The 23944-nt window shown below is 37.6% G+C and overlaps 1 protein-coding gene across 4 annotated transcripts in view; it reads right to left on the reverse strand.

The window, feature by feature from the left end:
* The window catches only part of UGGT2 (UDP-glucose glycoprotein glucosyltransferase 2), a 177380-nt gene that overhangs the window by 44205 nt on the left and 109231 nt on the right, over positions 1–23944 (reverse strand). For 3 of the 4 annotated variants that reach the window (XR_005530743.1, XM_039245722.1, XM_039245719.1), the window contains 4 exons: positions 19920–20044; positions 14490–14588; positions 10043–10145; positions 6194–6273 (listed from right to left, as the gene is read on the reverse strand). Coding sequence is in view for 3 of the 4 variants with exons in the window: in XM_039245722.1 (XP_039101653.1) it covers positions 6194–6273; positions 10043–10145; positions 14490–14588; positions 19920–20044 (407 nt within the window). In the remaining variant the exon portion in view is untranslated. The remainder of the gene's footprint in view (positions 1–6193; positions 6274–10042; positions 10146–14489; positions 14589–19919; positions 20045–23944) is intronic. The other variant, XM_039245721.1, reaches the window with a different exon arrangement.

Raw genomic sequence — 23944 nt, forward strand, 5'->3', positions numbered from 1 at the left:
GGGAGTTAAAGGCAAGCTGCAGGGGGAGGTAGAGTGAATAAGGGATGAACAGGGGGGTATGACCCATCTCTGAGGAAGCTGAGAAGAATGCAGGAGAAAAAGTCAGGGCTCCAGAGGAGAGGACTTAATATATTTCTCTTTTTAAACTGAGTAAACTCAAAAAATAAAAAGTAAAAAACAGGAGGGCACCTGGATGGCTCAGTCGGTTGAGCATGTGACTTTGGCTCAGGTCATGATTTCACAGTCTGTGGGTTCGAGCCCCACGTTGGGATCTGTGCTGACAGCTCAGGGCCTGGAGCCTGCTTCCGATTCTGTGTCTCCCTCTCTCTCTGCCCCTCGCTGCCTGTGCTCTGTCTCTCTCTGCCTCTCAAAAATAAATAAAGTTTAAAAAAATAATAAACTGAGTAAACTCTCAGGACGGGAAGAAAAGCGCTGGCAGGGAGGTTAAAGACATGGAACAAAGGAACTGTATGATAAAGCAAGGCTCCAGAACAGATGGAAAAGCAAGGGTTCCAACAGAAAGAGAGGATTAGCCAAGAGGAGATTCAGCACCCCCTCCCCTACCCAGGGGAAGACACAGGAGGCTGCCCACACCTGTGCCACGTCTGAGAAGGAAAGGGCAGTATTCTGAAAGGAAAGGGCTGGGGACCATTGTGTCATCTAGTTTGCATGATAGATGCTACTGAGTAGAAAATAATATGTGTTGAGCTGTCTTTGTGTTGTGCAACATTATTAACCGCTCAAAGCATCTGTCCAGTACATTAAGGGTCATTTCATCTTTTTTTTTTTTTTTAATTTTTTCTTTTTTATTTATTTCTAGGAGAGAGAGAGAGAGACAGCGTGAACAAGGGTGGGTCAGAGAGAGAGGGAGACACAGACTCTGAAACAGGCTCCAGGCTCTGAGTTGGCAGTCAGCACAGAGCCCGACGCGGGGCTCGAACCCACGAACCGCGAGATCAGGACCTAAGCGAAAGTCGGATGCTTAACCGACTAAGCCACCCAGGCGCCCCAAGGGTCATTTCATCTTAAAAAGATCAAGTTCTTTCCTTAATAACAGATTATGCTTCCTTATGTTCAATATTCTTATACTTAATATATAACCTAAAGCTTTATAGAGATAGTATCGAGAGCATCTCTACTCGTGTGAATAAAAATTCTGTACTTACAAAGCTAACCTCTTGATTAGTAGCTAAAATAAGATGAAAGCTTTTGTTCAGATTTTGAAGGACAGAATAAAAATTGAAATATACAAGATAAATGAGAGTATGAAAACTGAATGAGATAGGAGGATAAGGGTGGCAGGAAAGGAATGAATGTACCCTAAACTTTCATCTAAATTCTCTACATTTCCCATTTTGTTGCTTTCCAAATACTGCATTAAAATCTTTGCCATGTTTAAAATATCTGCTCAAGGCAATAATCAATTGTATGTTTATCAATTACAACAAATATAATTCATTAATTACAAGGGACTAACTAAATGCAGCTTTTTTGTCTTGTGTTTGCATATATTCTTTTAGAGCTTCATAATCATAATATACAAAGAAAAGCACATTAACACGCATTTTTTCTGCCCCATGACACCTGAAAGATCCTGCATATGCCAGTCAGTAAGGTGGTTCAAAATGATAGTCATTCTGACCCAGAAAGGGGAAGAAGGGTAAGTTTGTGTCCCCACTTTAGAGACCATGTTATTTCAACAGAAGAGTACTAATGTGAAATATGTGTGTCTGTTCCTGTGCCAGTACCATACTGTCTTGCTGATTACAGCTTCCTAGGGGAGGCTAAAGTCTGGGATTGTGATGCCTCTGGCTTTGGTTTTCTTTTTCAACATAATTTTAGCTATCCAGGGTCTTTTGTGGTTCCATACAAATTTGAGGACTGTTTGTTCTAGCTCTGAGAAGAATGCCAGTGCAATTTTGATTGGGATTGCATTGAATGTGTAGATTGCTTTGAGTAGTATTGACATTTTAGCAATATTTGTTCTTCCAATCCATGAGCATGGAATGTTTTTCCACTTCTTTGTGACTTCAATTTCCTTCATAAGTTTCCTATAGTTTTCAGCATACAGATCTTTTACATCTTTGGTTAGGTTTACTCCTAGGTATTTTATGGTTCTTGGTGCAATTGTAAATGGGATCAATATCTTGATTTCTCTTTCTATTGCTTCATTATTGGTGTATAGAAATGCAACTGATTTGTGTACACTGATTTTGTATCCTGCAACTTTGCTGAATTCATGTATCAGTTCTAGCAGCTTTTTGGTGGAGTCTTTCAGGTTTTCCATGCAGAGTATCATGTCATCTACAAAAAGTGAAAGTTTGACTTCTTGCCAATTTGGATGCTTTTTATTTCTTTTTATTGTCTTATTGCTTAGGCTAGGACTTCCAACACTACATTAAACAACTGAGAGTAGACATCCCTGTCATGTTCCTGATCTCAGGAGGAAAGCTCTTAATTTTTTATGATATTAGCTGTGGGCTTTTCATGTATGGCTTGTATAATGTTAAAGTATGTTCCTTCAACCCTGACTTTCTTGAGGGTTTTTATTAAGAAAGGATGCTGTATTTTGTCAAATGCTTTTATACTGACAGGATCATATGGTTCTTATCCTTTTTTCTATTAATCTGATGTATCACATTGATTGATTTGCAAATATTGAACCAGCCCTGCAGCCCAGGAATGAATCCCACTTGATCACAGTGAATAATTCATTTGATATCCTGTTGAATTGATTTGCTAGTATCTTGTTGAGAATTTTTGCATCCATGTTCATCAGGGATACTGGCCTATAATTCTCCTTCTTAGTGGGGTCTCTGGTTTGGGAATCAAGATAATGCTGGCTTCACAGAATGAGTCTGGAAGCTTTCCTTCCATTTCTATTTTTTGGAACAGCTTGAGAAGGATAGGTGTTAATCCTTTTTAAAACATCTGGTAGAATTCCCCCTGGAAAGCCATCTGGCCCAGGACTCTTACTTGTCTGGAGATTTTTGAAAACTGATTCAATTTCTTCACTGGTTATAGTCAGTTTAAATTTTCTATTTCTTCTCATTTGAGTTTTGGTAGTGTGTGAGTGTTTAGGAATTTGTCCATTTTCTCCAGGTTGTCCAGTTTGTTGGCATATAATTTTTCACAGTATTCTCTGATAATTGTTTGTATTTCTGTGATGCTGGTTGTGATCTGTCCTCTTTTCATTAATGATTTTATCTATTTTGGTCCTCTTTTTTTTTTTTGAGAAGTCTGGCTGGGAGTTTATCAAGTTTGTTTATTTTTTTTTTTCAAAAAACCAGCTCTTAGATTCATTGATCTGTTCTACTGGGTTTTTTTTTTTTTTAATTCCATATTGTTTATTTCTGCTCTGTTCTTTACTATTTCTCTTCTTCTGCTGGCTTCGGGGTTTCTTTGCTGTTCTGCTTCTAGTTCCTTTAGGTGTGCTGTTAAATTTTGTATTTGGGATTTTTCTTCTTTCTTGAGATAGGCCTGGGCTGCAATGTATTTTCCTCTTAGGACTGCCTTAGCTGCATCCCAAGGGGTTTGGACTGTTGTGTTTTCATTTGTTTCCATATATTTTTTAATTTCTTCTTCAATTACCTGGCTAACCCATTCATTCTTTAGTAGAATGTTCTTTAACCTCAATGCAAATTTTTTCTTGTGATTGATTTCAAGTTTCATAGTGTTGTGATCAGGAAATATGCATGGTATGATCTCAATTCTTTTATATTTATTGAGGGCTGTTTTGTGACACAGCATGTGATCTACCTTGGAGAGTGTTCCATGTGCACTTGAGAAGAATGTGTACTCTGCTGCTTTTGGATGAAAAGTTCTGAATATATCTGTCAAGTCCATCTGGTCCAGTGTATCATCAAGGCCACTGTCCTTTATTGATTTTTTTGCCTAGATGATCTGTCCATTGCTATAAGTGGAATACTGAAGTCTCCTATAATTACAGTATTCCCTCAATAAGATTGCTTATGTTTGTGATTAACTATTTATGTATTTGGGTGATTTATGTATTTGGGTCCTCCAAATTGGGAGCATAAACATTTATAATTATTAGCTCTTCTTGATAGACAGAACCCTATGATACTGGCACTAGAAGAGAAACATAGACGAATGGAATAGAATGGAGAACCCAGAATTGGACCCACAAATGTATGGCCAACTAATCTTTGAGAAAGCAGGAAAGAGTATGCAATGGAAAAAAGACAGTCTCTTTAGCAAATGGTCCTGGATGAATGAAACTGGACCACTTTTTTACACCACACACAAAAATAAACTCAAAATGGATGAAAGACCTAAATGTGAGATAAGAAACCATCAAAACCCTAGAGAAGAAAACAGGCAACAACTTCTTTGACCTCTGCTGTAGCAGCTTCTTGTTTGACATGTCTCTGAAGGCAGGGGAAATAAAAGCAAAAATGAACTATTGGGACCTCATCAAGATAAAAATATTCTGCACTGCAAAGGAAACAATCAACAAAACTCAAAGCCAACTGATGGAATGGGAGAAGATATTTGCAAATGGCATATTGGATAAAAGGTTAGTATCAAAAATATGTAAAGAACTTACCAAACTCAACACCTGAAAAACAAATAATCCAGTGAAGAAGTGGGCAAAAGACATGAATAGACACTTTTCCAAAGAAGACATCCAGATGGCTAACAGATATATGAAAAGATGCTTAACATCACTCATAGGCAGGGAAATACAAATCAAAACCACATTGAGATACCACCTCACACTGGTAAGAGTGACTAAAATTAATGACTCAGGAAACAACAGATGCTGGCAAGGATGTGGAGAAACAGGAATCCTCTTGCACTGTTGGTGGGAATGCAAACTGGTGCAGCCACTCTGGAAAAAGGTATGGAAAGTTCCTCAAAAAATTGAAAATAAGACTACCCTACGACCTAGTAATAGTATACTACCAGGAATTTATCCAAAGGACATAGGAGTGCTGATTCATAGGGGTATATGTACCCCAATGTTTACAGCAGTGCTTTCAACAATAGCCAAATCATGGAAAGAACCCAAATGTCCATCAACTGATGAATGGATAAAGATGTGTGTGTGTTTTTTTTTTTAATGTTTTATTTATTTCTGAGAGAGAGAGAGAGAGAGGGGCAGCGTGAGCAGGGGAGGGTCAGAGAGAGAGGAAGACACAGAATCGGAAGCAGGCTCCAGGTTCTGAGCTAGCTGTCAGCACAGAGCCTGAGGCGGGGCTCAAACCCACAAGCTGTGAGATCATGACCTGAGCCGAAGTCAGAGGCTTAACCGACTGAGCCACCCAGGCACCCTAAGATGTGATTTATATATACAATGGGATACTACTTGGCAATGAGAAAGAATGAAATCATGTCGTTTATAACAACATGGACGGAACTGGAGGGTATGACGCTAAGTGAAATAAGTCAATCAAAGAAAGACAGATATATATTTTCACTCATATGTGGAACTTGAAAAACATAATGGACGACCACGGGGGAAGGCAAAGGGAAAAAACAGTTTCAAACAGAGAGGGAGTCAAACCATGAGACTCTTGAATGTGGAAAATAAACTGAGGTTTGATGGGGGGGACAGATGAGGGAAATGGGTGATGGGCACTGAGGAGAGCACTTGTTGGGATGAGCACTGGGTATTGTATGTAAGCAATGAATCATGGGAATCTACCCCCAAAACCAAGAGCATATTGTATGCACTGTATGTTAGCTAACTGACAATAAGTTATTGGCATGTTAATAAATGACATGACAATAAATTTTAAAAAATTTAAAAATTGCATATAATAAATATTTTCTATATTACGGAAAGATTATTCTATACTAACTACATCTCAACACTTCCAAATAATAAGTGAAACAATAACATAAAGTTCATTTTGATAATTCAGCTCTGAAGTTCTGAAAGTATAGCAAAACCAAAAATGGTTTAATTCAACTTTATTTCCCTTTTGTATATTTCTAAATAGGTATTCCTAGATCACATTTTCAAACATACTCATGGACAAACATAAATCCATGTAAATACTGTAATTATGTTAGATCAGTTTTACTGGTTAGGTTACTATAATTTTGCATCAATTAAAGTTAATACATTATCTTTGATCTTATCTATTTCAGTTAACCGTCTTATGAAGGAAAAAAAAAAACAGACCCAGTAATTATAAATGAAATTATGTTCACTTAGACTCACCTTGTTAAAGGGGCTTCTGAAAGCTTACCCCTACAGTTCATGAACAACTTTATCTTCATGTTGATAATCTTGCCAAGTACCTATTAGAAAAAAATTCCCATATTTGATATTAAATAATCTTGATATCTAACATTTATTAGGCATTTACTATGTACTAGGCACTGCATGAACATCTTTTAAAAAAATGTTTCATTTTTGAGAGAGAGGGGGCAGGGAAGGGGCAGAGAGACACAGGAAGAGAGGATTTCTTTTTTTTTTTTTTTAATGTTTTTATTTTATTTCTAGGAGAGAGAGAGAGAGAGAGAGAGACAGCGTGAGCAGGGGAGGGTCAGAGAGAGAGGGAGTCACAGACTGAAACAGGCTCCAGGCTCCGAGCTGGCAGTCAGCACAGAGCCCGACGCGGGGCTCGAACCCACGAACCGCGAGATCATGACCCAAGCGAAAGTCGGACGCTTAACCGACTAAGCCACCCAGGCGCCCCCGGAAGAGAGGATTTCAAGCAGGCTCTGCAATGACAGCAGTGAGCCTGATAGCGGGCTTGAACACACGCAAAGTCCGGTCACTTAACTGACTGAGCCACCCAGGTGCCCCGCGTTCACACTTGATATTCATTATCTCATGTGATCGTCACAACAGCCTTCAGAGGTAACCACCTTCACAGCTGAGCCACAGGGAGATGTAGTAATTTGCCCGAGATCACACAGTAAATCATGGTCAAGGTCAGATTTGAATCCAAACAGTTGATTTCACTGCTCAAGGGTTACGCTGCTTCCCTTTTGCCTAATGTGACTTTCTTTCATGGTCTCCAAATTTCCTTAGTATTGAAGAACAAGTAAAATAATTGCTGGAACCATGACATGTGAATACAATGTGTGTCCTCACAGCAACAACGGCCAGGGTGCCCCCGTCCATTGGGAATTCCACCCACATGGCAGAGATGTAGGAAGTTCCTGGCTACATACGGATGAAACAGTATTTCCCTGGGGCATATGACATAGGAGAGTTACTAATTTTGGCAGTCCCTACCTCTAGAAGGGCAACTCAGTGCAGATTTGAAAGATTTTAGGCAACAAAGGACACAGGGAAAGACAGGGGATGACAACAGGCACACAGAACGGGAAGAAGCAGGCTTGAGAAGGAATCAGGACCGACTACGGATTTCAGAGCCCTAGTTCCCATTCTGTCACTCCTTATATTTGCTACAACAGAGGTCGCTGAGCCACTGTTTTTCCCAAGTGTTAAATGAGACACTATCTATTTCTTCCAATAAATTGTGTTTTACAGCATAAATTTTCCTTATGGTAAGAGATAATTAATTATATGAAGTGCTGAGGTGCTCAGATGGGAAGTATGCTGTTATTTCCACTCCTGTAAACTGAGATCCAATCCCCTATTTTTTTTTTTTAATGTTTTATTTATTTCTAGGAGAGAGAGAGAGAGAGAGCGTGAGCAGGGGAGGGTCAGAGAGAGAGGGAGTCACAGACTGAAACAGGCTCCAGGCTCTGAGCTGGCAGTCAGCACAGAGCCCGATGCGGGGCTCGAACCCACGAACCGCGAGATCATGACCTAAGCGAAAGTCGGACGCTTAACCGACTAAGCCACACAGGTGCCCCCCAATCCCCTATTTTATATTTGCATATAAATTCATATTTTATTCCTAAATTCTACCTTTACATAAAAACTTCAGAGGTAAGCAATGTTTTCTTTTTTCTGAATAATGACTCTGTAGGAATAGGTATTTATACACTAAAATGTAATATACTAGCTCCATGCCTTATAGATACGATTATCGATTACTATTTTCTTCTTTTTTTTAAGTTTATTTATTTTGAGAAAGAGAACAAGCAGAGGCAGGGCAGAAGGAAAGAGAGAATCCCAAGCAGGCTCTGTGCTGTCAGCGAAGAGCCTGATGCAGGGCTCGAACTCACGAAATGTGAGATCCTAACCTGAGCCAATATCAAGAGTCAGATGCTTAACTGAGTGAGCCATCAAGGTGCTCCTTGATTGCTGTTTTTTAAAGAATAATCTGAATAGCGTGTCTCAGGAAGTTCAAATGTGAAGGTACACAAATGTTAAAAGAAAGGATGGGAGTAAGCAAACCTAACTATGGAATTATTTGCCCTGTTTATATACTGAATATATATGGTAGAATGGCAAAGCCTTGCCAAAATTATTTGTCCAAATAATTACAACAGATATCTATAATCCCTTTTTCCAATATGATTTGGTAGGGCAAACTAATTTCTGATAGACAGTGCGTTCTGAACTTCACTGGCATACACACCAGTATGGCCCGGCGTGCTCCTTCACATCTTCCACCAGACTTAATATCGAAACACTTTGGCCTGTTTCCAAAAGTGAGGCCAACTGTCAAAAAACAGTTTCCACTTCTGAGAATTCTTTTTAATCTTTTTTAATGTTTGTTCATTTTTGGGAAAGAAAGAGAGAGCACGAGCAGGGGGAGAGTAGGGACAGAGGGTCTGAAGTGGGCTCTGTGCTGACAGCAGTGAGTTCAACGCAGGGCTCGAACCCACAAACTGTGAGATCATGACCTGAGTCGAAGTGTGATGCTCATCTGACTGAGCCACCCCGGTGTCCTACTTCCGAATATTTTTAAAATGGGTCCTTAAAAAAAGCTTTGAGTAATTTCAAATAGGAATACTCCACAATTTTGACCACCACCAGAAAAAAATCTATCAATTTCCAACGTAAGTAGCTTATGTAATTTAACCACCGAAAGCTGCATCACAACTCGAACCTCTAAAGTCTTCAGTACAACGAAAAGCCACAGAATGTCCTTTCAGAGGCTGCGGGCCGCCCCTGGCAACCTTCTCCCCAGTTTCTCAGTGAAAGAATGTTCACGTTCATGTACGGTTTCCAGGCTCCCTTGGAGCTGGGTGTAGCCGGATGACTTGCTGCACTGTGGTCAGCGAGACAAGACTGGATGGAACACGCCCTTGCTCTCCCCTCCTCACAGAAACAGGGATGAGTTAAAGGAGCCTGACTGGATCTCAGACCACGAGACACCAGCCCTGCGTGAGGACGACTGAACAAAGGCTGCCTGAGCCCTCACCCCGAGGGGCCGCCTTAGCCACTCCAGGCGGCTGTGAGATGAGAGAAATAAACTCTAGTCTTGAAGGTTCTGTTACGTTGGCCAAACATTCTGAATATAACCTTCGCTCACCTGTTGGGCTATTGTTACCTACAATACCATCGGCTTCTCCAGAAGCCATTTCTTCAGAACTCAAGACAGGGCGAAGACGGGAAGACCCAGTGTTAGTCAGCTCAGAACGCTGCCACCAACCACCACAGCCTGCGTGGCTTAACTAACAGAAACTTAAGTCAAGAGGCTGGCTGACTCCGTTTCTGGTGAAAGCCCTCTTCCCGGCCTGGACGCAGCCACCATGTTGCTGTGTGCTCACGTGACCTCTGTTTTGTGTGTGTGAGGAGAGAAAGATCTCTCTCTCTCTTCCTCCTCTGTAAGGGCTATAAACCCTATTGGATTAGGGCCCAAACTGTAAAATCTCATTTAATCTTAATTACCACCCAAAGGCAACACTTCCAAATACAGTCACAGGAAGGGTAGGGCTTCAACATATGAATTTTAAGGGAGGAGGGGACAATTAAGTCCACAGCAACACTGAACCTTGGGATTCCATACACCTCGTGCAAAGCCCTACCCCTCCATTTTCTACTGACATATGATACGCCGATTAAGAAGTTACACAGAATAAATCAAGAGGACACAAATACTATACTTGAAAACAGACTTGAAAGATTAATTATAAATTTCAAAAGGAAAATATATAATAAAATGACATAAGATATATAATAAAAATATTATCTTACAATCAGTAACTGGGCCATCTTCTGTGCCTCTCTTGTCAATGGATCAACAATAGCAATGACATCAAAGAACATATCATTGTCTTGAGGATTTATCTTTATAATGCTAGGAAAATAGAAAATAAAAGGGGATGAGTTAAACTTAATTATCTAATAAATATTAATCTGTTAATATATGCTTATAAATTGCTTTCTTTCTCACTAGATTAAAAAACCTGGTTATTTCACAGATGAAAATGCAAATTTAAAAACCTCATGTTTGTGTTCAATAAACAACAAAACTGGAAAGAATTAGAGAAAATAAAAGTAAGATTTTAGGAAGGAGTGATTTTTAAAAACTCTTCAAAGAACAATACTATTACAGTGAAAACTCTAATTTTAATCTCCCCCAAATTCTTCTGGATCACACAATTCAAAAAATAAAACCAAGTTACTTTTGTGTTAGTTGAATATATTTTTTTAGATTTGAGAATAAAATTAATTGTTCAGTAATTTTATTAAATTTAGTATATAATATAACAGAAAAGTTCAGGGGGGTAAAAGCCCAAATTTATCATACTTCTTTTTTTTTTATTTTTTAATGTTTTATTTTTGAGAGAGAGATAGAGACAGCATGAGCAGGGGAGGGTCAGAGAAAGAGGAAGACACAGAATCCAAAGACAGGCTCCAGGCTCTGAGCTGTCAGCACAGAGCCCGATGTGGGACTCGAACCCATGAACTGTGAGATCATGACCTGAGCTAAAGTCAGACGCTTAACCGACCGAGCCACCCAGGCGCCCCATATCATACTTATTTTCAACCCCAGCCACCTTCTCCTGAGCTCCTCCCCTCAGTCTTCCTGCTTCTTTCACTGAACTAAGTTGTAAGTTAGAAAATGGACCAATCTTCACAAGGAACATAGAGCAAAGGCCAATTAAAGATAATACATTTTATATTTAATGTAATTAAAAGTTAAAAGTATATATTTGATGAAAAGCACAGAATCTACCAACTGAATTACTCTTTTAACTCAGTAATAAAAGTCAGTTTTTTGAGATGTATGAATTAAATATTTTATGTATTACAAAAGGATAAAGGTTACCAAATCAAAACGTATCCTTGCAGAATTACAGGGATATTAGTCTTCTTTGGTGCAGAAAGACTGTAAATATCTAGACTTTTTGCAGTGAAGAGATGAATTTCTCAGCAGTAAAAGTCACTTCAAAGATGGGTCCTCTGACAAAGATATTTTATTTTATATGAAGTCAACATGATTTAATTTTGTTAAAAACAGGAGTGACAGAATCCAACAATATATCCTGCTATATAACTATTGCTAGAAATAAGAACTACAAATCAGAGGTTTTAAAATTGAAGAGACTATCTATAGTTAATTACTTTAAAGTTAATTACTTTAGTTATGTTGGTGAAAATTTTATAAATTATTGCCATACTTGTAGCATTACTCAAAACTGGTTCTTTTCTGTATGCTTTATGCGATGTTATGCTGGCTAAAAGCAGGCATCTGTTTATTCAGATGACTGCCGATTGGCTAAAACCGCCAATGTGCCCAGACTGCCAAAACTGGTTATTTTCTGTTGTGGTGGTGAAAGCAGGCATGTGTTTACACAGACAACTGCTGATTCTGTGAGGCTGTATGTATCTGAATCCAACAGTCCCCATCATCTATTTCTATGTGCACTGATGTAGACTCATCACCATTTTCTGAGCAAAATCCTGAGCCTATTAGTAGGTATTACACTGGCTAATCTAAGAATGGAAGTAGAACATCTCTTCTCTACAACATTGACAAAAAGATGCTAATTCCACCTACACCACCTTTTTAAGGCAATGGATGTGTATACAATTGCCAAAAAACTATTGCCATACTTTATGCCATTAGCCATGAAGGATAATGTCAAGTACACTGACTACCAATAATTGTTAAAAGCTTAAGTCAGAGAGAGCCATGAAGGTGGGCTTGAGGTATGTGCAGGCCATCAAGTCTTAGAGATAAATTAAGCACATTTCAAACAGGCCACGGCAGCAGGAAGCTGCCAATACTCAGCCAGTATCAGTTCCATTCTAAGCAGAGGCATTTTACTGAATTGAATCTGTTATGATGTTAATTAGTTTGTATATAAAGACAGGTCAAGCCACCATTTTAAAGATGTTGCTGAAGACACTACTCATTCCACAGTATTCCCTTCGTGAAGATTTCTCAGAGAAATTTCTGTGTCCTCTCTCTTCTAAATACAGTTATATTTCACCTGAACAACTCTTCTGTTTTCACTTGTGAACTCTGTGAAGCATGTAAACTAGAAAGCTTACAGTGAAATTTGGGGTGTGCTCATGGCAGGCAGAACGGCCACCCCTCCCTGCAACCTCCTTTCCTTCCTAAGTGCCTGCCCTGTGAGCTCCAAGCTCCAGTATCAAGAGCCTCAGAGGCACTGCTTAACCAGCTCCTACAATTGTGTAAGGTCAAACTCTACAACAATTCTTTTATAAATGAATAAATGAGTTCTCATCTACACAACCCCTAAATGTATATGCACGCATGTGTGCGTGGGCGCACGCGTGCACACACACACACACACACACACACACACACACACACACAAACACATTTCTACTGCTCTGATTAAGCCCTGACTGTAAAGTCCAGAATTGTTCTACCTTTCCTAGGCTTCCAACACAAAACCCAGCGAAGTCCTTCTTCCTTCATTAAATTAATACCTTCACTTAGGTTAAGTTATCTTTAAGTTTTGCTGACCTGGATCCTACTTAAGGTAGGTATTCACATCTCTCCCCAGATTAAGGGGAGTTGATTTTATGGTTTAACTTTCAGGTCCAATCTTCCTTCTATTTCCAAGTATCATTATTTGTGTGACAATTACACATAATAGCTGTAACACATTAAATATCTATTATATTCATGGCAGTAGGTCTGAATCTCATAAAGCCCCAGAAGGATAGGACTCAACACCTACATATTATAGATTAAGATACTGAAGCTATAAGAAGTCACAAGGCCATGGTGGTAGTCTAGGATTCAAAAGCTGGATTTTTTTGGGCAAAGAAAGTTCATTCTATGCCACACCACCGATGTTGACCTAGATAAATTTATCAACATGGGAAATACATAGGAAAAAAAAAGTGAAATGTCTACATTATATACATGAACTCAGAAAATGGCAAATTATCTTGTCTACATGTTACAGAAGGCAGGTATTAGGGGAGTATTATTGTATAAACAGAGATGCTCAACAATATATATATACTGCATACCCATTTCTACATTTTTATAAAATGCCCCAGAAAGAACAGAACAAATTGGAGAATTGCAAACCACTATCAGAAAGTCACATCATCCCTTCTGTCTGTATAAAATAAGGCAGTAGGCTTAAAAGCAGCAGATGCATTAAGAGATGTGAAAGGTAGAGAAAGAGATTAGAAACTAATCGACAATAACTATAAAAGATCAAGTGTTTCAGACTTTTAACACAGGAGTAAATAAGTTCCAAACAAATCAAAATTCCTAAGTACAAAATAGCTTAACAGAGCAGTCTAGTGACTAATGTTTACAGTGATGGTTTTTGGTAATTTGTGTTAATTTATTTCAGCACATGCATTTAGAAGTCAAGGAAGTTTGTAAAAAGAATTCCAGTAGAAAAAAGGGGCACCTGGGTGGCTCAGTCCGTTGAGCATCTGACTCCTGATTTAGGCTCAGATCATGATCTTGGGGTCGGGGGATGGAGCCCTGTGTCAGACTCCACACACGGAGCCTGCTTAAGATTCTTTCTCTCTCTTTCCCTCTGCCCTTCTCCCCAGTTCTCCTGCTATCTAAAATAATAATAAATACTTAAAAAGTATTGAATCTCAGTTATCTGAAAAATAAAACAAAACAAAACTTCCTTCCCAACAGTGCTCCTTTCTTTAGAAAGTAATTTTCCCTGAGTATACAACTGCACATGGGTGAAGACCTCTCTAAAGATAGACTTCCTGGGCTATAGCACGTGTTACCATCTAGTAGTACACGTGAGCAATGTAAAATCACATCTGCCATAAAATCAGAAAACTTACAAGGAAGTCTCAGCCATCTTGAGTCTATGCTAAGTATTTGTCTCAATTTAGTTTTATAGGAGCAGTGATTAGAAAAACATCACATAACGAAATAGGTCTATAGGTTAATTATATAATGTCTATTTTTCTCTAGTTCTATGTGGTCCTTAAGTAAAAACAACAGAAAAGGTTCCCTTTGGGGGACACAGATAATTGTATGTAAGTAGACAGAGCTTGATGAATTCCATTTCAAATGTCTTAGAGGTAGAATTTCTTTTCCTAATCTTGTCAAATACATTTCTTCTCCAACAATTTTTAATTTACTCTAAATTTTGCTATATTATAAGTGGAAACCATAACTGAGTAAAGGATGCAGTGACAGAAAAAATAGACAATAATATATTCTTACCTGTGATTCTCTTTAAGAAATGTGATGTCATACCGAGACTCACGTTTAGGCAAAGAGGAAATAAGAGCATCAACTTTCATAACAAGGTCGCTCATGCTGCTAAATAACAATAAACAATGTATGAGATTTTCTGAGGAGAAAGGTCCATATTTCATGTCACAATTAATGCCCTGAGAAACAGAAATTTAATGTAAAATATCTCCAGTAGACAAGCTTTATATAAATGACTTTTCTTCCAAATTTGTTAGTAACTAGACTTTGTCAGCTTTTAAAAAAATTATTTTTAAGATAGAGCAAGCAGAGGAGGGTCAGAGAGACAGAGGAGAGAGAAAATCCCAAGCAGAGTCCATGCTGTCAGTGCAGAGTCCAACGCGGGGCTCGACTCATGAACCGTGAGAAATCGTGGCCTGAACCAAAACCAAGGGTCGGACGCTTAGCCGACTGAGCCACCCAGGTGCCCCTAGAATTTGTCAGTTTAAAGATGGCTGCTATTTTAAAAACCATCCTGCTTTTTCTTATTATGGATATTATCTTTAAACACTTATAAGTGGTGTTCTTAACAGTGTCTGTAAGGATACGGTGCATCTTTCAATTCAAGGCAATATGTGCTGAGTGCTGGTTATGTTTCCAAGCAGTGGAGCCCACACAGGAAAGAAAGAAGGGCAGGAAGAACAAAAGGAGAATTTCCAAAATAATTAAGAATTCCAGACTCGTATGGTCACAAATTAGCTTGAAAACTAAGACTGTATAAAACAAATACCTAGGTTAAACATAACCAAATTCGAAAATCTGTGCTAGAGGAAATGTATTGTATGCTCACCGATACACTGGAGCTGAAAATGTTGGCTAAACTTTAAGGAAAGTTTTTGTAAAGAAAAGAAAAAAGAAGAAATGAGAAGCACTTCTTTTTTATAAAGAAATTTAAATTCAGAGTTGTTGAGAATTTGTATCTCTCTACTATATCATCTTTTACTGACTACAAGGTTCCAATATGTAGGACTTCATATTATTTCTATTTGTATTACTTACCATATCTTTCACAGAACACTGCTTAATGGCCACTTAATAAACATGTATTAAATGAATGATTAATCAAAACCATAATCTCTATTCCTAAACTCTCTCAAAGGTATTTATTAGCCACATAGTCTCTAATATGTGTAATTGGAGACACAATGGAGGAAATATGGTTAAACATGCTCCCCATGCTCCTTTCAAGGAGACCATACATATGCACTAAGAGAAGAAGAAATGAGAAAAGGGAAAAGTTGGGGCCCCAAACAACCTCTCTGTAGATTGTCTGCTGAATTCTCTCTTTTTGCAAAATACTCTGAACTGCAGAGGGGAACACACAGGAGAAGGTCAGCACCTCCTGTCTACGGAGTGGAGACAGTCTCCAAGCCGAGCAGGCAGTAACCACTAGGTTCCAGAAACAGGTGTCACGTGCTCTCCAGGCCAACGGTCCCAGGGACTCTGTCTTTGGCATCCAGAGTTCTACCTTCTAGGTAGCTAACTCTTGGAAGACATGAAAATAAGAATGCATATCTTAAACCTATGTTCATATTTAAGCAAATATGCATTTATTCTAACCACAACATGACTTGTTTAGCATTAAGTGTGTGCATGCAATAACTTCAGACAATTAGAGGGGATGTTCTGATAGTTTAATGTTGGTTTTTGTTGTTTGGGTGGTGGTTTTGGTCTGGAAAGTACCTTTAAAGTGGCTGAAATGGCTTCCCAAACCTACTCAAAACTATTTTTTACCAAATAAGGTTAAAAAACTTCTGAAATGTTAACAATATATTCACGGAATTCAATAATTACTCAGTTATGTGCTGTCCAACATAAGCTAAACCTAAATTATAAAAAAAATAACTTTTTTGCTTTTTAAAGTTTTTAGTTTTATTCTACTTGAAAATAACTGGATTTTATCTCTTTACTGCAGAAATGCCCTTACTTTCCTACATTATTTACAATTTTCTATGTTAACATCATTTCCTAAATGATGAATAACTTCCTAAAGATACAGATTAAGCAAGGACATCCATTTCATCTGGATCAGAATTTTGTATTCAAGACTAAGAATCAGAACTTTTAGTTTTAGCAGGAAGCCTACTTGTATGCCGTACACTGAAAGTAAAGAATGGAAATAGATAAAACAGGAAAATATTAACCAAAAAGAATGTTGATATGGCTTAAATATGAGACCCCACAGATTTTAAGACAAAATCATAAGAAAAGGAGTAATTTATATAATGATAAAAGGAACAATTCACTAGAAACATAATTTTAAATCAGGGTATATATAACTATAGCTCAAAATATTTAAAACAGAAATTGACAAAGTTGCAAGAATTAAATGGCAGCCCCATGATCATCATTGTGGTGGTCTAACAAACTTTATCTAATAACTAACAGATAAAGAATAATTCAGGATTTCGATGACTGGGAAAAAATAGCATGTTCAAAATAGTAAATATGTGGAAAATCTTCCACATAATTAGAGAATAAGCCTTTAAAAAATCATTCATGGAACAATGATAAAGATTAACCCTGTCTCACAAAATTTGTAGAAATAAATACCAAATAATTGATGTTCATAAACCATGTTCTCTAACCACAGTTGAAAACAAACTGGGAATCAATAAATTAAACATTGTGCCATTTAAAAATTTTAAAATGCATCTTATTCATTCATTTATTCAACAAATATTTACTGGATATCTAACAAGATCTAGGCACAGTTCTATATAAAGAAGATAAAAACAATAAAATGGACAAGGAGTTTGCCTTCATGAAGCTGACACTACAAATATTTCAAAACATCTTGATAAATGTTAAAAAAACAGAAATCTGAACATATTAGCATTGAATCATAATGAAACATTTATATATCACATCTTATGTGATACAGCTAAATAGTGTTTCGAGAGACACTTTTAAGCCTGTAATGTAAGGGTATGTAAGGAAAAAAATGTGATACTGAAAAGTTAGGAATCCAACTTGAGAAGTTTATGAGAGAGAACAGATTAAAAAGAAATAGTAAAAACTGAAACTGATAAAAACAACCAAAACAATTAAGAGCCTGCCAGGTCCTAAATCTACATATATGAAAAGTAAAACAGTAAAATAATTCTAGCAAAATAGATCTACCCTTCACTAAAGTAAGCAAACTAAAACAGAAGAAAGGCCAACAGGAAATGTTTTAAAAGCTAGAAGTTAAGGAATGAAGCTGTTACAATTCACAAGTGACATGAGCATCTAACATCGGACAAAATGTTACAGAAAAATAAGAAAGTTGAGCAAGGAAGATCAATATAGAATTTAACATTATTCCTGTAATTTAGCAGTAAACAATTTGAAAATACAAAATACACTATTATATGAGCTAAAAGTATAAAGTACAAGGGAATAAATCTAAAACTACAGGTGTAAAAACTCATGGGAAAAAAATGGAAGCTTCATCAAAGGACCCAAATGGAACACTAAGTGTATCTGACTATCTACCTACATATTCTTATATATAAATCATACCACATACAAACTGTATGCCAGGTACATCAGTTATATACCTATATATTATTTTAAATGTTTTTTATGTTATATATTATACATTCACATAGCCATACATAAACAATATATGTATATATTTAATAGATGGGATAACTTAGTATTATAAAAAATCAGCAATTCTCCTCAAACTAATCTATAAATTCACAGAAATTCTCATACAAATTCCGGGAGTTTTCTGTAGGACTTGTGATGCAGGTTCTAATTAGACTCATGGAAGAACAAGTAGCAAAAAACAGTTAACACCATTTTGAAGAAGAGGCAGAAGAGACAATTTCTGCTGTCTATTATCAAGATTTATTACAAAGCTGTGCTAACTGGGGTGTGGGACTGGCAGGAGACATCATACCAGTGGAAGAGTATAAAGATCCAAGAAGAATTAAGGACATGATCTCGGCTCAGGTCACGATCTCACAGTTCATGGGATGGAGCCCTGCGTGGGGCTCTGTGCTGACAGCACCGGTCTGCGCCTCCCCCGTGCTCGCTCACACACTCTCTCTCTCTCACACACCCACACACACATTCTCTCTCTCTCAAAATAAATATATTTCTTTAAAAAGCATCCAAGAAGAAATAAAGATATAGACCAGTAAAAAAAAAAAAAAAAGCAAAACTGTAAAACTTTTAGAGAAGGCAATAAAGGAGACTATCTTTATGAACTCAGGCTGAAAAAATTCGTATATATCCTACACACACACACACACACACACTCACACTCACACAGACCACAGACAAACCATGAAAGAAAAATCCTGATGATGTTTTGACATTAAAATTTAAAACAGTTTAAGAATTTGGTAAAAAAATGGCAATAAAAAAGTAAATAGTCATGTCACAAACTGGAAGATAATATTTGTAGCACATATAATTGATAAAGATTAGTATACATAATCACAGAGAATATGTTTATAGATCAAAAGAAGAAAAAAGTCCAAAAGATAACAGAGTAAAAGACACGAACAGGTATTTTACAGGAGAGTAAACATGAGTGAAAATAATCGTATGAAAAGATACTGAACTTTACTAAGTCAAAGAAATGCAAATTAAAACAAGCCACAATTTCACATCCACTAGACAGAGAAAATGAACAAGTCGGAGAACTCGAGGTACTGGTAAGAACTTGGGGAAACAAGACTTTCACATTTCTGGTGGGAGTATTAATCGCTGCGACGACTTTAAGGGCATTTCATAAGATGTGGTAAAGCTGAAGACATGCACAGCCTGCAAGCCAGCTGCGACACTCCTGTGCTCTAGAGAAACTTACTGCACAAGGAGACACTTAAAGCCGGTTCACTGTAGCATTTCTGTATCAGTAAAAACACTAAAGCCAAGTTAACTCCCCCGCAGTAATAGACTGCACAAATGAACTACCGAAAATCCATAAAATACCAAAGGGAATTAAAATGAAGAACTGCATGTATGAGCTTGGACAAAACTCCAGCGGAAGGAGACTCCGCGGAGGAACCCATGTAAACAGCGTTGCTCTATTAAAGTCTGGCATTCGACACAAATAACACTGGTCATGGATATTCATAAATGAAGTAAGAGAATAAATACGAGTATGGGAGTCATGCACACAACACAGGGAAATGGTTACTTCTCAGGAGGATAGAGACTGGGTGGGTGGGTAAGAAACAAAGAGAACAGCAAGATCCAAGGCAAATAAAACAAACTATTAACATGTACAGTTTGCTGGTGGTGAGTATATGGACGTCCTTTATTATTATTTTTAAATATTCTCTACGTATCTCTTATATCTTTAATTGTGTACATATTTGAAATATCTTCTATTCTTAAAAAAAATAAGATGCAAAATAGTATACCCTGAAATGAATTGCTCTTATGATTTTAAATACTTACTTCTTTGAGCTGATTTTCATAGTTTCAACAATGCCTTTAATTTTCTCTACTAAATTAGTAAATGTTATCTTTTCCAAGAAGTAAAAATCTTCTGTATAGAAATTTTCATTTAAAGGTCCTAAGAACTTAAAATAAAAGTAGTGTGATTATTTTATACCTTCTAGAAGATACCAGTTTGGGACACATATTTTCTCATCACATAGATATTTAAACAAAAACCGATTACAGATTAAACAGACAGTGGCTAGCAATCCTGTCACTAAATCTACTGGGAGACAAGAGAAAAAGGTTTTCTCACTCTGATGTTACAAGTAACATTTGCATAAACACCAATAACTAACTGACAAAATAGAAAAGTAGTAAATTATTTCCATTTGAAAGTTTTACTTTGAAACATAATGCTCTCAAAAACCTAAGGCTTTTCATTCTAAGGTAAATTATGAAAGCAACTGTCTATATTTCATAAATCTCTTATTTTCAATTTGCTTCTCTTGTCATCTATAAATTGTGGCCTACACTCTCTAGATATGAATACATAAACAAGGCATAAAAGAGCAAAAAACCAAAGACAAATCACATAATCACTTAAACATACCAACCCATCTTCACCTAACTGATGCTGTAAATGGTTTGGACCACAGCAAGATCATGTAGGTAGGTCAGCTTTAAACCAGTAACTCTAGAGGAGGAAGTTGTCGAATTGGCACATACCTAAATCTGTACGAAGGCTATTCTAGCACAATTACCAACTCTGCTACCACTAGCACTTCCTGAGGGAATTAATCCATGCAATCATCATCATAGTACGAACGCAAGCCCTGATGTAGCAGGTGAGCCTGACACCGTCTTATGCCCTAAAACTTACACTTCCTGACAATTAGGAGGTATAGCATCCAGAATCCTTTTTCTTTCTTGGTAAACAGACCAGAATTAAATGGTTGTAGCAAATTTTCTTACTCCCTCTTCATCTGCTTCTGCAATTAATATTTTTCTAAAAATGAAGTATAGTTCTTAAATCTTATTATTTGCTCATATCGCAGGTGATATTAGCTGGGGTGTTAGCATTCCAACTAAACAAATACCATGTTTCACCCTTAAACATAAAACATGGGCTCTTAAAAATGAAAAAATGGATACTATAAAACTAAAAGTACACAGAGAAACATTTCATTGCCTTAAGATTTGGTATCACTTTTAAGATAACTTTGATTGCACTTTCAATGTTATATTTTATGGACTGAATAGGAGGCCTGGAAAATAGCTGAATTTTATCTGTACTGCCTCTAGTGACTTGAGCAGTTTTGTTAATAACTCAAAAAAGGAAATACAATCTCAAATTATTTTCTTAAAGGGTTAATTAGATTGGCTACCTTCACTGATTAAATTTACCAGAGAATTGGCTCTACTTCACCTATGTAAGTACGGAGTGAAACAGCTAGAAGAAACTTGATTCTTCTGGGTCTTAATTCTTCCAGTTAAAAGTGAATATAATATTTGTGGGACAAAGTAACATAAATAGTATAAAATTACATAACGTCTAAGTTGGGAAAAGGAACATGGAACTTGAAAATCATGTACAGGCAAACCATATGAGACTCTGAAATACTGGGAACCTGAGGGCTGATGGGGGTGGCAGGGAGGGGAAAGTGGGTGATGGCACCGAGGAGGGCACTTGTGGGGATGAGCACTGGGTGTTGTATGGAAACCAATTTGACAATAAATTAATTTTTTTAAAAAACGAAAATGATGTACAAACACAATAAAATGTTTCTAGTGCTTCCATCTTCTTTACAACTTTTTGGAAATGTGATTTTTTAGTTATACAGAAATAACGGTTATAACAGAAATGCATAACCTTTGACAGCTCATTAAAATTTTAGAAAATTTTGTCAGAATGTTCATCCACACACTGAACTAAAAATCTCTCTCCACTCATGGATGTCCCAGTATGATTCTTTTTTTTTTTTTTTAATATTTTTATTTATTTCTAGGAGAGAGAGAAAGAGAGACAGCGTGAGCAGGGGAGGGTCAGAGAGACAGGGAGACACAGACTGAAACAGGCTCCAGGCTCTGAGCTGGCAGTCAGCACAGAGCCCGACGCGGGGCTCGAACCCACGAACCGCGAGATCATGACCTAAGCGAAAGTCGGACGCTTAACCGACTAAGCCACCCAGGCGCCCCTGTCCCAGTATGATTCTATATTGACTCTCTCATAGAGTATAACACAAATTGAGTCTACGAATGTACCCACTACTTCTCATGACAGCCTTCAAATATTTAAAGAGAAAATAGGAACTAATATTTACTGAAAATCTGCTCTTGTGTCTGGGGCTGTTTTATGTGCTTTACATATAGAAGTATATTTAATCTCTGACAACTCAGGCTATCACCATTGCCACGGTCCAAATGACATTTCCAAACCAAGTCTCACAGAGGTCATATAATTAACTAATGGTGCAAATGGAATTTAAATCCAGACTTGTTTGGCTAAAAAAAGAAGGCCTTGCTTCTCTACTGCCTGCTACTCCCCTCCTTTCACCAATTTGTAAACATATGGGTTAGTAACAATAAATTTATTGTAATTACAGTGGCAGTATTAGAGTTTTATTTAATACTAAAAACAAATGCATTTTTAAATTCCTCAGCATCTTAGTAAGAAAGTATGAGATAATCACCACCCCCCAGTTTTGATCATTCATAAACGATGAGTATGTTCCAATTCCAACAAACATTTGGACAGGTTCAGAATGAAGGCTGATTCTAAAATGTCATATTTCAAGCAGTAAATGCTCTGGCTCAGAGTTGTACCTATCTGCTGCAACTGCCATGACTACTGTGCTTTACAGCCTCGCTCTGAGAGTAATGAGCTAAGTATTACATTACAGCTCTAAGCCACTTGTTTTCAGACACAATATACTTTTCTATTCAAATCACAACTCCATAATTAAAAATACTAAAATTATAATTTTCTACTAATCAACACAAAAGCCAACATATTTTGACTTAATATCTACCTCCAGCCCGAACTTCTCCCCTGAATTCAACTCACATGCTCAGCTGTCAGCCCAAGTGTGGACACAGGACCAGAACTGACCGCTGAACTCTTCCTACGTCCGGAACTGAATTCCCATCTTCCCTCCCCTTCCACTCATCCTGAGCAGCCCTACTTTGCCAGTCACACAGTTCTCTCCATCCCACACCAAGTAACTCAGGTCCACTGAGTCCACTGAGTCCACTGTCCACCACGACAGAGCCCACAGCCCTTCGTCACTACCTCCACTATGGCCAATCTGGTCCAAGCCACCCTCAGCTCTCACGTGGACTACTGAACTAGCTTTCCGGCTGCCCTATGTTTTATTCTCAATTTAACAGCCACTAGAGATGAAAGAAGACATAAATCAGACCAAGTCAGTCCTCTGCCCAAAACTAGGAGCTTCACAACTCATTCACAGTGAAGCAGGAGTCCTTACAGTGTCCTGAAACCCTACAGAATCTGGTCAGCAGCTACTTCTCCGAGCTTCTCTTCTGACTACTCTTTGTACCAGCTATCTGTTTCTAGGACACAGTAATCCTCTCACTCAGGCCCTCTGTACTCACTCTTCACTCTATCTAGAACATTCCTCCTGCAGATATTCCACATGGCTTCCTCCCTCCCCTGCTCTGCCTCTCTTCAAATAACACCTTATCAATAAGGATGCTATTTGTAATGTGTCGCTGTGCACCAAAATATAAACGTCATGAAAACAAGCTTGTTTACTACTATACTCTTGGAACCTAGAAGAACGTTTGGTCACAGCAGGTACAAAATTAGAATCTGGATATTTTTGTCAATTTCAAGGAAAATGAGGAGAACCAATTATTCTAGGAGAAATAAGGTAAACATAACTACATTTATTATCACTAAGATGGATAATACATGAATTACATTAAATAACAGCAAAGAAAACATAGGGTAGCCTTTCCATAACATATAATCAGAAGGCAAGGTACTAAACACAGCTGCTGTAATATTTTCCCTTTTCACC

Source organism: Hyaena hyaena, unplaced genomic scaffold (genome assembly GCF_003009895.1).
Source record: "Hyaena hyaena isolate Hyena2069 unplaced genomic scaffold, ASM300989v1 scaffold_263, whole genome shotgun sequence".
In the NCBI taxonomy this organism is placed as follows: domain Eukaryota; kingdom Metazoa; phylum Chordata; class Mammalia; order Carnivora; family Hyaenidae; genus Hyaena; species Hyaena hyaena.